This window comes from Tenrec ecaudatus, chromosome 4 (genome assembly GCF_050624435.1).
Source record: "Tenrec ecaudatus isolate mTenEca1 chromosome 4, mTenEca1.hap1, whole genome shotgun sequence".
NCBI classification, from domain to species: Eukaryota; Metazoa; Chordata; class Mammalia; order Afrosoricida; family Tenrecidae; genus Tenrec; species Tenrec ecaudatus.
This window is the reverse complement of record NC_134533.1, coordinates 37,595,666-37,613,576: the sequence shown is the minus strand read 5'-3', so window position 1 is coordinate 37,613,576 and position 17,911 is coordinate 37,595,666. Positions and strand designations below refer to the sequence as shown.

Below are 17,911 nucleotides of genomic sequence, written 5' to 3'. Positions count from 1 at the left end.
TGACTTAATTTTTAGTAGATTGAAAACCCATTTCCTGATGTGCTACTCAGGTTTTCTGGTGGTTGTGCTTGCTTGTTTTAAAAAAATTGAGTTTCTATACATGAGTCAGAACTGACTCGATGACACCTAATATACATAAGTTATAGTGACCCTTTGTGACAGAATAGAGTTGCCTTGAAGGGCTTTTTTTTTTTACTGTATTCTTCACAGAGTTAGCTCTCCAGGTGAAGAAATGGCATGGATTCCATGTCTGACTTCCTCTGGCCACAGACAAGAGTAAGCACATCCAATTCCACATCTGTTTGCTCCAGGATGATTCCTAGGAGGCAGAGGTCAGACTCCATCCTTCAGCTTTGTCTATTCTAATAACAGCTGTCCGTCCTACGATATTATACTTTTTTTTAAATGACACCCCCTAATACTTGGCTTTATTGAATTTAAGTCGCAATTTATCTGTGTGTTTTTTTTAATCATTTTATTGGGGCTCGTACGACATACTTTTCTGCTGGGTTCGATAATACATTGCAGTGGCCACACAGAACTCACTGACAATTATGAGGGTGATATAGGGAAGTTAACAGGTTATTACAAGTCAGAGTTAGAAAGCATTACAAGGATACAATCCTTTTGTCAGTCACAGTGCCTTTTCTCTGTACAGGCAGGCCTGTCTTTCTGGTCCTCAGCCTCTCGGCCACGCAGTCCCTTGGTCTTTGCCCTGTTCTGCCAAGTGTGTGTTACAAAGCTCCGTTAGCACTGGAAAATGCCCACAGGGCACTCTGCTCTGCAAACCAGGTTTCGATCTGAGAGCACGCCGTTTTACTTATGTCGTGTGGCTTCTGGTACCTCTGCTGCCTCTACCACTTCAGCCAGGGATCTACCAAGTGTTTCACTTGTGGCTCTTCTTTCTTAATTGTCGTGGGATTCCTGTGGTTCTTCTGCCTAACTTTTATAACCACTGGAATGGCAAAATGGAACAGTCCCTGAGTTAGAGTCCTCTACATCTTATTTGCATATTCCCATCCAGTTACTGTGTAGAGGCTACAAAGACTCGATAGAAGAGCCATACCAAGTAATTGTATTTCCCCACATTGGTTCTTTCTCCTGTGGGCCATTGGGTGAGATCATGTTACCAACCGTTTGATTAGCAGCTGTTGCCCCACCAGAGTTCTCTGTGCTAGGATTAGAGTTTAGGGAGTTGGTTTTGTAATCCCATGCTGATTAGATTTACATTATGGTGGACTTAACCGTGTAACTAATGAGGTTGTCCCCATTAGTCAAAAATCAACTCAGTAGCATCCAACAAGACACATGTCAACATTTGCTGGATTGATTTTCACTGCATATGAATTCTAAGTTGGTAATGCTGAATTATGTTTGTAGGGAAGAACATCAAGGATTCTGGTATGCCAGTATAATGTGTTAGATCTTTATTCAAAGATGGGTCAAATCAGAATTAGAGTTCAGTATTATTTACAAAATCATTTTGCATTTAATGGTTGTGTATATAGAGTGGTTGAAATTTTGTTTACAATAACTGTATGCTATCTTTGGATACAGGAGTAAAAGACAACTAAGTAGAATGCAAACTCAGTCAAGTACCTTTTGCCTTGGCTTTTAATAATCTAGTTTTCAAATATAAATGTACTAATAACTGCTAGGAGTTACTGAGTGGCACTAGTAATTGAAAGGTTGGTAGTTCAAATTTACCCAGGGGCTCCTTGGATGACCGTCTGGTGATGAGCTTCAAGAGGTCACAGCCTTGAATACACGATGGATTAAGTCTACTCCGCAATGAGTTTTCATCAACTGGATGGCAGCAAACAACAAGGATTATTATTTGGAGGGAATTCAAATGAGTATCCATATTATAAAATACATATTGAGAACAGAAGCAAGCAACAATGTTACTGGATAGAAAATGTCTCTTTTTTAAAAAAAACCATTTTATTATGAGCTCTTACAGATATTATTATAACCATAGTTTCATTGGACCAAACATAATTGTACAATTGTGCCCTCCTCATTTTTGATACATTTTCTTTAGAAAATGACTCTTTTAATATATTGAAGCACAATAACAGTGAATGGAATGTAGGAATAGATTTTCATGATATGTGCATCCTCATTTTCTAAAATCTTTGTCAATATATTATTAAAATATTTTTTTTATACAGGCATAGATTTTCCCCCCCCTCAGCTCTTAAGTTTAAGGACCGTACCTGTAAACTATACCTGGGTAATGTGTGTGTTCTTGCTTTAGTTTGGTGATAGGATGGGGCTATGTTTGAATTATATGTACCGTTAAAGCTCTCTTGGTGGGGTTGTTTGCACAGTTTTAGGTATTTCTTGACCTCTGGAGCTGCTCAGTAATTGATTAAAATGCCCTATGAACTCTTTATTCTTGACCTTTTATGTAATAACAAAAATGGTTGAAACACCAAACAAAAATTGAGATATTAGAAGTGTTTACTTTTCTCAAAGGGGAAAACCTCATCATGGAATTTAATTATTTTTATAGATTATAGACTTAGGACCTTAAGGTTTCTTCATTGAGATTTTAATATTAAAAATATTTTTGTTAATAGTTCCCCTTTTCTCTTTCAGGTATGGCCTCACAAGTCTTGGTCTACCCACCATATGTTTATCAAACCCAGTCAAGTGCCTTTTGCAGTGTGAAGAAACTCAAAGTAGAGCCAAGCAGTTGTGTATTCCAGGAAAGAAACTATCCACGGACCTATGTGAATGGTAGAAACTTTGGAAACTCTCATCCTCCCACAAAGGGTAGTGCTTTTCAGACAAAGATACCATTTAACAGACCTCGAGGACACAACTTTTCACTGAAGACAAGTGCTGTTGTTTTAAAAAATACGGCAGGTGCTACAAAGGTCGCAGCTCAGGCGCAGCCCGTTCAGGTGGAGGCGCCTCAGTTTGGGGCTTGGCGAGACAGGTTCCACATACTAGAAGGCCCCCAGCGATGTGGATTGAAGCGCAAAAGTGAGGAGTTGGATAATCATAGTAGCGCAATGCAGATTATTGATGAATTATCCATACTTCCTGCAATGTTGCAAACAAACATGGGAAATCCAGTGACAGTTGTGACAGCAACCACAGGATCCAAACAGAATTGCACCACTGGAGAAGGGGACTACCAGTTAGTCCAGCATGAAGTCTTGTGCTCCATGAAAAATACTTACGAAGTTCTTGATTTTCTTGGTCGAGGCACTTTTGGCCAGGTAGTTAAATGCTGGAAAAGAGGGACAAATGAAATAGTGGCAATCAAAATTTTGAAGAATCATCCTTCTTATGCACGTCAAGGTCAAATAGAAGTCAGCATATTAGCAAGACTCAGTACTGAAAATGCTGATGAATATAACTTTGTACGAGCTTATGAATGCTTTCAGCACCGAAACCATACTTGTTTAGTCTTTGAGATGTTGGAACAAAATTTGTATGATTTTCTGAAACAAAATAAATTCAGTCCCTTGCCACTAAAAGTAATTCGGCCCATCCTTCAACAAGTGGCCACCGCACTGAAAAAATTGAAAAGTCTTGGTTTAATTCATGCTGACCTCAAACCAGAAAATATTATGTTGGTGGATCCTGTCCGGCAGCCATACAGGGTTAAAGTGATCGACTTTGGGTCTGCCAGTCATGTGTCAAAGACTGTCTGTTCAACATATCTACAATCTCGGTACTACAGGTAGGTAACAACTGATTTTGACTTAAACAGGTTGAATTTCTGCTAGTTGTTTTGTGTGTGTGTATGTGATGAAAGAGAATGCTTTAGTTACAAATGTAGGTTTGAAGTTTTAAAACAATTTTTAAAATCTAAGTATATAATATGCCCCAACAAAATAGAAATCTCCACCATAAAGTTCCATGCCAAAGACGTCTGATTGTTTTTATTGTTACTAGAAGACTTGAAAGAATACTAGATGATGAATGATCAAACAAAATTCTTTGAATGTAGGAAGAGGTTCATATGGTTCAAACCAAATGGATTGGAGCAGCAGCTCTTGCTTAATGTTCCATGTAGTTAGGTTATCTGACTAGTTCATGTGGAAACAGAATTTTAGAATCCTGCTTTTACTGGATCTTCTGTGCATTCCCACAGATATTTTCTCTGTTTAATAAAAATAGATTAGCTTTTAGATAGTTTTATTCAGAGAAAAAGTTATTTTATAATCTCATTTAACAGGCAGTGAAAAAGTAAAAGTTTTTTTCCTTATACTCTGTGGATTTTATCTTTCAGTAGTTTTCAGTATTTTCTAGCATATTATATAAACCCCTATCTCAAGCTACTTGGGCTCTATATTTAGTTCACTTGTAAATGACTTCAGTTTATTTGGGTCTGTTATTATTCTACATATCAGATTCAACTCATGGTGATACCTAAACTTGCTCTCTTTTTAAAAACTAAAATCATTTTTTTCTTTTTGTGGTAAATATAGGTAACAAAACATTTATGATTTTTAGCAGTTTTTACAGGTACAATTCAGTAGTATTAAGTATTTTCATTGTGTTGTTATCTCCATCATGTTGTTTCAACCGTTGTGTTGCTCCAGATTTGAAATATTTTGGATGAAAGTAAAAAATCTTGACTTTTTTTTTTAACATCTGGGAATATTCATTAGTTTAATGTTTCAAGAGAATAAAGGAAGTCCTGTGTAAAGCACTAAAAAATATTATGTTTAAAAATATAAAGTCTAAAATATTTTACAGGTCTAAAATATTTTATATAATATTTTATAATAGTTCCAATCAGTATACATTTTCTTTTTTTTTTAATTTGTTTTTTTTAAAACAATTTATTAGGGGCTCATACAACTCTTATCACAGTCCATACATATACATACATCAATTGTAGAAAGCACATCTGTACATTCTTTGCTCTCTAATCATTTTCTTTTTTTTCTCCTCTTTTTTTACATTTTATTAGGGACTCATACAACTCTTATCACAATCCATACATATACATACATACATCAATTGTATAAAGCACATCCATACATTCCCTGCCCCAATCATTCTCAAAGCATTTGCTTTCCACTTAAGCCCCTTGCATCAGGTCCTCTTTTTTTCCCCTCCCTCCCCTTTCCCCCCTCCCTCATGTGCCCTTGGTAATTTATACATCATTATTTTGTCATACCTTGCCCTATCCGGAGTCTCCCTTCCCCCCCTTCTCTGCTGTCCCTCTCCCAGGGAGGAGGTCACATGTGGATCCTTGTAATCAGTTCCCCTTTTCCAACCCACTCACCCTCCACTCTCCCAGCATCACCCCTCACACCCTTGGTCCTGAAGGTATCATCCACCCTGGATTCCCTGTACCTCCAGCCCTCATATGTACCAGTGTACAGCCTCTGCCCTGTCCAGCCCTGCAAGGTGTAATTCGGATCATGGTAGCTGGGGGGAGGAAGCATCCAGGATCTGGGGGAAAGCTGTGTTCTTCATCGGTACTACCTCGTACCCTAATTAACCCATCTCCTCTCCTAAACCCCTCTATGAGGGGATCTCCATTGGTCGACACTAGGGCCTTGGGTCTCCACTCTGCACTTCCCCCTTCATTCCATACGGTGTATATATATATACATACATATATATACACACATACATACACACACATATATATCTTTTTTTTTTTTTTTTGCATGATGCCTTATACCTGGTCCCTTTGGTACCTCGTGATCACACTGGCCATGTGGGCTTTTATGCTTCTGAGCTAGATGGCCGCTTGTTCACCTTCAAGCCTTTAAGACCCCAGACACTATCTCTTTTGATAGCCGGGCACCATCAGCTTTCTTCACCACATTTGTTTATGCACCCATTTGTCTTCAGCGATCCTATCATGGAGGTGTGCAGTCAATGATAGGATTTTTTGTTCTTTGATGCCTGATAACTGCTCCCTTCGGGACCACGTGATCACACAGGCTGGTGTGTTCTTCCATGTGGACTTTGTTGCTTCTGAGCTAGATGGCCGCTTGTTTATCTTCAAGCCTTTAAGACCCCAGTCACTATCTCTTTTGATAGCCGGGCACCATCAGCTTTCTTCACCACATTTACTTGTTCACCCACTTTGGCTCCAGCCGTTGTGTCGGGAGAGTGAGCATCATAGAGTTCCAATTTAATAAAAGAAGGTATTCATGCATTGAGGGAGTGTTTGGTTTGAGTAGAGGCCCAAGGTCCTTCTGCCACCTTAATACTTAACCTATAAATATAGACACATAGCTCTATTTCCCCATCCTCATATATATATTTGCATGTACATGTCTTTGTGTAGACCTCCATAAATGCCCTTTGACTCCTAGCTCTTTCCTCCATCTCCCTTGACTTTCCTCCTGCCCTACTACCATGCTTTGTCGCCACCTGGGCTAGAGTATACCTCTTCTCTAAGCAACCTTACCCTTGATCATTTCCCACCAGGCCTGCCACTCCCCCCTCTCTACCATTTGGGGTCCCATGTTGTTTCCTTGTCCCTGTGTTTGTTAACACCACTTCCTTACCCCCCATACCCCCCCACCCCAAGTCCCCCCCGGAACTGTGGGTCCCGTTGTTTTTCCTCCAGATAGTTCATCCAGCCTGTCCTATTCAGACAGACCTGTGGAGACACTAACATGCACGAAAACAAGACAGAGGAAAACAAAGCAACAGTATACAACCAGACAACAAAACAACAAAAACACACCACTGACAGAACAGAACAAAACAGTTCACAAGAGAAAAGCTTGTAGTTAGTTTAGGGATCGTTTGCTGGCCCTTAGGAGCGTTTTCCAGCCCAGTCTGCTGGGGCACCACTCCCTGGCCCCAAAGTCCACTTTCAGCATTCCCTGGGGACCTTGCCACTCCATTCCCTTGCTGTTCCGCTGCACTCCCCCAGTGCTTTGCCTCGGTGTGGTGGGATCAGGTCAGGTGCAATTCCCACACTGTGTCTCCGGTGCTGTCCCCTGTATCGCCCTTAGTCACAAAGGTGTTTGTGTTGACAATTTAAAAAACAAACACGCGAATAATTCTTCAGTACAATTTGAGGTCTTTCATATGTGTTTACATAAATATTAGGTAAATAATTTACCTGGCTTTCAGAATCTATGCAATTGCTATGTTAAATTACTGGTGCTATGTTAAAGTAAAAAGGAAGTTCTTAGTAATAAACAAAGACCAGTGCTAGCATTTTTGCTGATATTGACTGTAAACAATTTTTTTTAAACAACAGACTTTATGTCAATTAGATTTAGGACTTAGTAAATATTTAGCTTTGTGAAAAGGTATAGTATGTAATTCCTGAATAACATACTATTATAATACATAGTATAATTTTGCATGAAAATGACAGGTAACCATTATTTTTCAATGTTATTTGTGTTTTATATTTGGAGCGTTGACAATTCTGGCTTAGCTTTATGGCTAGGTTACTTATAAATCTGATTAGGTAGTAACCAACATGTCTCATACGAGATTTTCCCCACTGTCTGTTAAAAATACACTGTCTTTAAAAAATGTAAACGGAAATGGAAACTTGCCAAATTAAGTATTGTTCAGCTAAGCACAGTAGGAACACACATAGCCCAAATTCCAGAGTAAATGATTTGTTTTAAGCATGGATCCATGTGTTGCTCTGTTTCTTTGAACTGAGCTACACAGAATTGTAGTAGGGATGTCTTAAAATAGATGGGGACAGTGGCCAGAAATTGTTGCCTACTATAGATGGTGAGGCTGTCTGCTGCTGCAGTGACATAAGCCAGAAGTACATGCTAAGGGCACTGATTTGCTCAAGGTCAGCATGTTCTAATTTCAGCTGCTTGAGCATGGCTTCTGTCTGGAGCACACCGGCTTCTTGCGTGCATACACGGTTTTTGCAGCAAAAGGTGCCGTGTTTATGAGGTGTGGTGGCAGCCTTTGGGTCATGGGTGTCTGGTTGTTTTTTTTCTTACTGTGTTTTTTGTTTTGTTTTTTAAATATAGACAGTAGTCTGTGGTTCTGAGTCATTTCAAAACAGAGACAGGAACATGGACTGTGAACTAACCCATACCAATTATTTATATTCTCTGCTATTTTCCTGAGCAGCTTACCATCAGTTCTTATAGAAATAAACACATACATGGAATAATTGACAGAAAAATATTTTATGGTCTGTAATTTGGACTTGTCATTCTTGTTTCGGCTATTTCTACAACTCATGCCACATAAGACCCTGGATTATCAAAGAAAAAGGTCCCTGTAACAATCTTGCCGTTCGATGCTGCTGGGGCCTGCGCTGTCCTTGCAGGAGCAGTTGCTGTGCTTTGGCCCTTCATTGCACCTGCGGTCTCAGGCCATCTTCATGAGGGTCTTCCTTACTGTTGACCCTTTGGACCAACCACAGTGTTTTTTTTTCCCCCCCAGGGATTGACCATAACAAGATTAAGGAAAACTGATGAACAATAACTAATAGAACACTGTGTGTGTGTGCTACATTCATTTTTTGACATGCTTTTATGCGTGTTTTCTAGATGGTTTCTCATAATCACCCCTGTGAGTCTGTTAAGACAAATGGTGGAATTCTGTTTCCTAATCATGACTTGAAGGCCGTTTTTTATTTCCCAGAGTTTGGCAGATGTACAAATAAAGTCAGACAGGTGTAAATTCATACTGCAAGTTTAGCATGACTGTTGTTGTTTTTTAAGTCGTTTTAGTGTCCTGGCACTTTGTTAGGTGCTAGGGATTCAGAAGTGATTAATACAGGTATTTCCCATTTAAAAAAAATTCACTGTATACTACTTTGGTTTTACCAAAAAAATCTACATTACTGCTTGCTTTCGAAAGGAAGAAGTTTGAAGATTTTTACTTTTATGAATCAAGGTGTGAAGTGGAACTAGCATTCAACATTTGTTGTGAAAGTAAGCCGCGCCCACCCCAGAATCACGTGCGTCACACATTACTTCCGCCTCACACAGGCTGTGGGCTTGTCATGCCGTGCTCGTGTTGATGAGAAGTCAGTGCTGCTTTAGGTTCTAAGAGTTATTTGGTCGGATCTGGTAGGTTATTTTTTTGGTCTGGGAATGCTGGAAGTGTTAGTGGTAACCGCTTATTTGAATTGTGTGTTTTCAGTTTTACGAAAGATTTCATAGGGGCACTCGGCTTTCAAGTAGAGGGGAAACCTGCACATCATGTCATCTCTGCTGGAGGAGAAAAGGGAACTGTTGCCGCAGGGGTGTGGGCAGGGTGCCCGGGCAACTTCAAGGAGGGCACTTAGCCTTATCAGAGGCTTCCGAGAAGGCTTCCGGGGAGGAGTGACCTAAATGCTCCTGGGGGGAGGAGAGCAGGAACCAGGTCTGACTCCTCTGGAGAGCATCATTCTCTCATCACCCACCCTTCCTTAAGGGCTTAGTACTGCTCGGGGAAAACAAACTGCTAGTATTGATAGGAAATCTTTGTTTTAACAAATATAAAGTTAACAGGTTTTCCTTGTAACAGAGGTTTTTGATAGTTTGTAATGCGGTCGCTTTCAGTGCCACCTACTGTGGTTGCAGAAACAGACAGTGGTTGTTAGGTGCTTGTCAAGATGGCCCGTAGCCAGCGCCCCCCTGTGGAACAGAACGAAACAGTACTCAGCCTTGCACCGGCTTCTTGGGAGTATGTTTGGGCCTCTTATTGCATAGTCTGTTGATTCATCTCGTTGAAGGTCTTTCTTTAATTTTGCTAACCTTTCATAAGACCTGATGCCCTCTTCCAGGATTCGGCCCCTCCTGATAATGAATCCAGAGTAAGACCACAGATGACTACCTTCATCAGTCCTTCAAACCAAAACCGTGGCAGAGCTCTTAGTTGTTGGTGTTGTTGTTTTTAAGGTAGCATCATTGAGATCTATAACTCATACTATAGAATACACTTTTAGAGTGTATAGTTCAATGACTTTCAGTACACGAAACCTGCAGGAGCTGGAACGTTGTGGGGGCTGCCTGTTTTTCCAGGTCTCACAAGTGTTTCACCGTTGACAAGGGTGTATTCTTAACACTTTCTATCTCTCCTTTTAGTGGAAAATATTTGAGTTTTCCTTCCCTGGAAAGCTTCTGTCTTATACAGGTTCTGATTTCCACAGAGTTTATTGCATATTTACAGAGTTGTACAACTATCACCATAATTGATTTTAGAACCATTTGTCACCTCAAAAAAAAACCAAAAACCTCATACTTTTTTAGCTATTATTCCCTGCTGCAAAAAGCCATTCCCTCAGGTATACCCCTCAGGTATACCCTGAGCTTATACTCCTCAGGTATAAGCAGCTGCTAATCAGCTTTCTGTCTCTGTAACCAAAGAAACACAAGAAACGCACTGCCACCTAATGGATTCCAGCTCCCAGTGACCGTATGGAATAGGTTAGAACTGCCCCTGCCGGTTGCTGAGACTAACTCTTGATGGGTGTACAAAGTCGTGTCTTTCTTCTGTCTAACTGCAGATCTGGCTGTTCTGGACTTTGCATATAAATTTACTCATAGTATATGGTCCTCTCTGACTACTCTCATGTAGTGTTATTTTTCCAGGGTTCATCCATGTTGTATAGCATATGTCGGCACTACTTTTTGGTTGTTGAATAATAGTCCATTGTATAGATCTGTCACATCATAGGTGTCCATCCTCAGACCCTGGGTAAGGACATCGTGCTTGGTAACACAGAAAGAGGGGCAGCAACAAAGGAGAAGGCTCTTGATAAGATGGGCTAACCCAGTGCCTGCAACCACATGCTCAAACCTCAGCGCACTCGTGGGGATGCCGCAGGACCTGGCAGTGTTTTGTTTGGTTGCACATAGGTTTGTCATGAGTTGCAGCAGACTCGATGACACCTCACAACACGAACAATTCATCAGTTGGTGGAGACTTCTAAAAATTTTTATCAGCGAGTAGAAAAGTAAGTAGAGAAAAGTAATATTGTCAGTAATTAAGTCTTTCATTAAAAATATCTGCTTATGTCTTTAAAACATGGGTACAAGCTGGATGGTGGTTATTTATTGAAGAGCAAATGGCACAGATGGTCCCATACTTTCAATGTCTTCGAGTTATAATAAATGTCCTTAATGTCCTTTAAAAGATTATTAGTAGTAATATGTACTCCATAAAGTGCTGGAATACATAATGTTATATCTTTGTATCTCTGAGTGTGTTGACATGTTTCCAACCCCTAATTCAAATAAGTGTTGGAATTCTAAAGATACTGATAATAAAAAGGCAATAATAATAGAAATAGGGAAAAAAGAAGAGGAGGTATTTGAATTACATCAGGGCCAACTTACATGGAATTAACAGAACCTTACCCCATCATAAGTTAAGGACTGCTTATTGTCTCTACCTGCATGGATAGACAAAACAAAAAAATAACGGAGGGAGGGAGGGAGGTAAAAAAGGATACCAAGGGCTCAAATAGAAAGTAAGTGTTTAGAAAATGATGATGGCAACACATGTACAAATATGCTTGATATAATTGATGTATGGAATGTAAAGAGCCCCCAATAAAATGATTTAAAATACTCCCCCCCAAAAAAAAATCCTGATGGAAAAGGAGAAGGTATTCTAAAAGAGAATTATAGGAGAACCTTACTTTCAATTTGAATAATTATAACCCAAACCAAATGTACCGGCATTGTCAATTTCAGCTCATAACAGCCCTTTAGGGCAAGGTAAAACTGCCCCTGTGGGTTTCTAAGACTCTTTATATAAGTAGAAAACCTTGAGTTTCTCCCTAAAATAATTAAAGACATACAAAAAGTTATGAAAACAGTGTAACGTTATATATTCCTCACCCAGATTCCCCATATATTTTAAATACAATAACATACAATACAACTCATGAAAGACAAAATTTGTATTGAAGTAGAAACCTTCCAGAGAAGGAAAGCACAAATCTTGTCCATTCAAATGAGTGATGGAAAAGTGGTGAGCCTGCATACACCTCGCCAAAGGCAGGAAAATGAGGTAATCCTATTAATATAGGTCTCACTCTATGTGGATGCTGAATAATAGCACAGGACCAAACAGCTTGAGAATCCTGGAGACAAGCAGAATTTGTGTAAGAAATATAGTAATGTCAGCTAGTCAGAGACTGTCATTTTGGATCGCGGTGAATGACTGCATTCTAGAATAATATATACATCTTAAATAGTTATTCTTAGGTTACAAAGAAAGCTTTCAGGTTAAATTTTTTATTGTGCTGATTAAAAGCCTATTAATTTAGAAGGTTATCAAGCTAATTCAAAAGTTTTATTTTTCTTGTGTCCAATAGCCTTGTTCTTAAAGGGAGCAGACATAGTCTCGGGAATGTGCTGTGACAATAGAATGCAGTGACATCACAGATTAGATAGCAGTCTCGGCCTTACATACCTCAAAATGTGTGTACCTATTTATCTCTGAGGCTTGAGCTTTGTCCCAAGAATGGAATTCAGCACCCTGGATGCTATTAACCGGGCAAGTGCGGCTACGCAATAGTACCAGTTCAATGGCCAGTGAATAATTTAGGCACCAGCTGCTGTGCACAGATTGTATTACTTAGGAGACAGAATCTAATATGTGCTAAGCGTTTGACATTAAAGGTACAAAAGTTGCTTTTGTGAGAAAACACTGAATTATAAAGAATTTTGACAATATTTATCTAAAAATCAGTGTGTTAAATTAAAAATAAATGCACCCATCTTTAAATTACAAAACTAACATATGCTCATTGTCAAAATAAAAGTTCAATGATAGAGAAGGGTATGAAGTCAACAAGGCCTATTGTCCCCTTTATATTGTGGCTCTACTTTATAAGATGTGTTTTAGGTTTTATTTAATGAGCCCTATTTAGGTTGTTTCCTAGTCTTGTCACCACTAACCTTTTTGTGTGGCCTTTGTTCACTGTAGGCATATTTTCATAACAAATGTCTAGAAGGAGAATTGTTGATTCAGTCAAAAGATGTGTACATTTTGTTGATGAGTAATGCCAGATTTCTTTCCAGAAGTGTTTGCTGTTCCATTTTCTAATTGCACCACGAATGCCTGGGATCCCCTTCCTCTTTTCCCTCTACTTGTCACCACTAGGGTACCATTGAGTCGGCAAAAAACAAAATCGTTTGTTTTCATTTTCTCATTACACTGCATAATTATATTAAAAAATGTATCCCTGCCTTTATGTTACACTGGCAAATTTTTGTGGGGGGTGGTGGTTGGGGCAAGGGTGATGAGATTGAAAAAGGAAACATAGTTCATGTAATAATCAATAACACTTCATATTTTTGTAACTCTCTTTGGTGGTTTCCTGCCCACTGTACTCCCAGGTTCTTCTTTTTCTTCTTTGCCACATTTTCTTGTGATTCCCTGAGTGCCATCTCTGAGTTCTTTTCTCTTTAAAATAACTTCTCCTTAGAAACCTTATAAGGGCCCCAATAAAATGATTATTTAATTAAAAAAAAGAAAAGAAATCTTTTCTCTCTCTCTCTTCTTTTCCCCAGAACACGGCAACTTTCAAATACTTGCTTGTAGTGGTAGCATAGCGGTTCACCCGTTGGGCTGCTAACTGCAAGGCCAGCAGTTGAGGCATTCCACTCTTGCAAAGAGTGACAGTCTCAGAAACCCATAGGGGCGGTTCTGCCCTGTCCTACAGGGGCACTTTGAGTTGGAATTGACAAGATGGCAGTGAGTTCAGTCTGAGTCCTGAGATCTCCTTGAACATCTAGTTTTTTCTTTTTTATTGTCTTCTTGGTTTTCTTTGGGTATCACTAACTCATGTTGAAACAATTCACCTTACCTTCAAAGTCTTCTCATCCTCCCATATCACAGATTAAGATTACAAAATTACTATTTTCCAAGTATTATATTGGAAACTCAGCTCTTCAGTATGTCTTTTCCTCTTATATCTAATCAAATGACCACATTTTACTAATTTTAACCTATGAAATATTCACACATGAGATTTGCCAATTTTTTTCACTGCCCCATCTGATTTGAAGTTTGCACTCGATTATGAATTCATTTTTGAGCCCACTGTCTCTATCTTGTTCAGTGTATTCGTGCAGTGTTAGAGATATGTTTTGGAATTGTAAAGAGACCACAAAAGTGTGCATGTACTTATACACTGTGCTAGTCCGGGTTGACTAGAAAAATCCATAAAAACACATTGTGTATAAGAAAGAGCTTTATATACGAGAGCAATTGAATATTGAGAAAACATCCCAGCCCAGTCCAGATCAAGTCCATAAGTCCGATATTAGCCCATGTGTCCTATACCAATCTATAAAGTTCTCTTCAGACTCATGAAACACATGCAATGATGCCGAATGCAGGAAGATCACAGACCAGTGGGTGGGAAGTCTTATGTTTCCAGTGGCGTTGTGAGCATCTCAGCACTGGCAGGGCTCTCCACGTGGCTTCTCCGGCTTCAGAGGTCTGATTCCATCAGCCTCTCTCCATGTGTCTTCACCACAGAGATGTCTCGCAGGGAGTGAGAGACAGACAGACAGACAGACACACTCCCTCAGGAGAAGGCCATGCCCACACAGATCGACTATATCCTGCTTGACAGGCTAGACTCCACCCCTACACTCTTAATCTTCAAATTGACACCAGAATATGTAACTACCACACACACACACACACACACACACACACACACACACGTACTTCACAATTCACACCCTTTAAGGATAGACAACAGACTTCTGAGTCCTTGAATTGAGAATGCAACCCCATCGCTTCTCGGCCTTTTGACTAAGATCTAGTGAGAATGCAATCCATTCTTTTTCCATCATCGTTCTCAAAGAACCCATTTGGCACAATGGAAAATTTCTGGTGATGTTTCACAGCATTGTGAATGAACCTAATATCATGGGATTGGACATTTAAATAAGCTCTAAAGTGCTAATAAAAATCATTTTATTGGGAGCTCTTACTGATATAACAATCCATAATTCAATTACATCAAGCGTACTTGTACAATTCCTGCCACCATCAATTTCAGAATGTTTTCTTTCTTTCTCAAACTCTTTGATATCAGTTCCCCTTTATCCCCTCCCTCCTCCACCCTACCTCCCAGGTACCTTTATTATTATATTATATATATATATATTATATATATTTTTTGCCATAGCTCACATCATCCAGTATATCTGTTCACCTATAATTGTGTTACTCGTTCCCCTTGAGTGTGGTTATAGTCATCATTGTGCTCCGTTCCCCTTTCCCACTCATCCCCCCGTCACCTTTAAAGTGGTAAAGATCTTTAAGTATTTTACTCCAAACAGAATTAAAAACAATAGCAACAATTTAGAACTGGAGTAGAGACCATCATGGGTTGAGAGGGAGGGAGTGCAGTCAGCGTCATCACCAATACCTATATCTCTTACTTTCCAGGCCTCTTGAAGGCTCGTTTTCATGCAACGAGCCAATGTCTCTGATAGCAATATAGTTCACATAGAAAAAAACTACTTACTTGCCTAGAATTTATTAAAATAGAGATGTAGTTATGTTTATTTTTTATTTGCTTACTTCCTCGGGTGATATCCATTATTAAAGTATCTCCACAGATATTTCCAATCTACTAGAGTTTTACCCTCTATTATCTACCCACTTCTTTCAGTCCAACACTGCCATTCTTTTACTGTAGATACTCGTATATAAGCCAAGTTTTTCAGCCACATTTCCCCCTGTATTTTCTTTTTTTAAAAAATAATTTTATTGGGGGGGTCATACAATTCTTATCACAATCCCGACATATCTACATTGTGTCAAGCACATATGAACATCTGTTGCCGTCATTATTCTCAAAACATTTGCCTTCTACTTGAGCCCTTAATATTGGCTGCTCATTTTTCCCTTTCCTCCCCACTCCCCCCCTCCCTCATGAACCCTTCATAATTCATAAATTATTATTTTGTCATATATTACACTGTCCGACGTCTCCCCCCACCCTCTTCCCTGCTGTCCATCCCCCAGGGAGGAGGTTATACATTATACATAGATTCTTATAGTCGGTTCCCCCCCACATTCTCTCTGCTCTCCAGGCAACTCCACTCTCACCACTGATCTCAAAGGGGTCATCTGTCCTAGATTCCCTGTGTTTCCAGCTGCTATCTGTACCAGTGTACATCCTTTCATCCAGCCAGATTTGCAAGGTAGAATTGGGATAATGATAGTGGGGGGGGGGGGGAAGAAGCATTCAAGAACTAGAGGAAAGTTATGTTTCATTGTTGCTACTCTGCACCCAGACTGACTCATCTCCCCACAACCCTTCACTAAGGGGGTGTCCAGTTGCCTACCGATGGTCAGCCACATGTTTAATATAGTTTTTTTATGCTAAAGTTCGGTGTCTTGGCTGATATTCGGGTCAGCTAATACACAAGTATATACAGTATATTATTGGATTCTATTGTTGTATGCCACTGAGTTGATTTTGATGCATAGTGGTCTTTTGGACAGTAAAACTGCCCTGTAGGGTTTCCTAGGAGTTGCTGGTTGGTTTGAACTACCAACATGGTGGTTAGCAGCCAAGTGCTACTGTAGTGTGCCTCTGAGATAATTTACATTTCAGTAATGGGGTAAAGATTTGTAGCATGATAGAAGTGTGTGCTTGAATTTATTAAATATTTTATAGGCTGTAAATGATATTTCATTACCACATAACTCCTTTAGAAAGAGTGTCATTGGATTAGCAATATTCTAAACACTTACAATTTGAAATATATCAATATTCACCTTAAGGGGTCAAAAGAAACATACTTTGCAGTGGTTCAAGTGAATACTACATTTAATGCTACATTAAATACTACATTTGTTTTCAAAGAATATAACTTAAAAACAAAACAGCATATATATGTATGTATATATATGTCTCGTGTCATGCTAAATGTCAAGTATCTAATTATGTGTGTGTACATACAATGAAACCTGTGTGTAAATATAGGGTATATACTAGAGATGCTTGTCAGCTAAGAAAGCCCCACCCAGAATCAGAATTATGAACCTGTGAGTAACCTCTATTTACATACAGGTTTGTAATTCTGGTTCTGGGTGGGGCTATCTTAACTGACAAGCATCTTGAATGTTGACTTTGCCTTCCCCATCCCAGACCCCAACAGATTGTCAATGAGCTGTAGAACTGATTGTCTTAACTCTTCATTTACTGCACTGTCTGGTTAAGACAGACATGTAAATATAAGTTTGTTTACTCATTAGTACTCACCTATCAGTGAGTTGTACAGTGCTGTTTGTGTGTTGCTGTGATGCTGGAAGGCATGCCGCCAATCTTTCAAATAGCTGTAGTCATCCAGGGTAGACAGGTTCCAGCAGTGTCCAGACTAAGACTTAGAAAGGAAGAATCTTCTTCCTTTTTAATTCTCCTTTCTCATTCTAAAATAACTCACTGATGAAACCCTTTTTAGTAAGGCCAGAAAGAGTCCACCTTACTCACACAGGTGGAACAGAGGGTCTGGGACCTTCCTTTGTTGAGATAGCCTGACTCAGAATGAGAAGGAACCGCCGCCAACATCCATCAATAAACACAACATGGACTGTATGAAACACGAGCATAAGAAAAGAGAAGTTAGGAAATTCAAATGGAATGCTTAAAGATTAACATCGTCGTCATTTGTGAGTTGAAGTGGAAGGCTATTGGCCAATTTGAATCAGTATAATGCTAGGAATAACAAACTGAAGAGAAATGACATCATATTCATTGTTTAAAAATATTTCAAAATCTGTTTTGCAGTGTACAGCACTGCCAATAGGTAGACTAGTTAATACATCTGTTATCCAAATTTGTGAATCACCCACTAATACCCAAATGGATGAAACAGATTTAAAAAATCATTTTATTAGGGGCTCATACAACTCTTATCACAATCCATACATCCATCCATGTGTGAAGCACATTTGTACATTCATTGCCCTCATCATTCTCAAAACATTTGCTCTCCACCTA

The 17,911-nt window shown here is 39.3% G+C and overlaps 1 protein-coding gene across 6 annotated transcripts in view; it reads left to right on the top strand.

Moving 5' to 3' along the window:
• The window catches only part of HIPK3 (homeodomain interacting protein kinase 3), a 94,011-nt gene that overhangs the window by 33,964 nt on the left and 42,136 nt on the right, over nucleotides 1–17,911 (top strand). For all 6 annotated transcript variants that reach the window (XM_075545922.1, XM_075545923.1, XM_075545919.1 and 3 more), the window contains exon 2: nucleotides 2,605–3,700. In XM_075545922.1, the coding sequence (XP_075402037.1) occupies nucleotides 2,607–3,700 (1,094 nt within the window). In that variant the 5' untranslated portion in view covers nucleotides 2,605–2,606. The remainder of the gene's footprint in view (nucleotides 1–2,604; nucleotides 3,701–17,911) is intronic.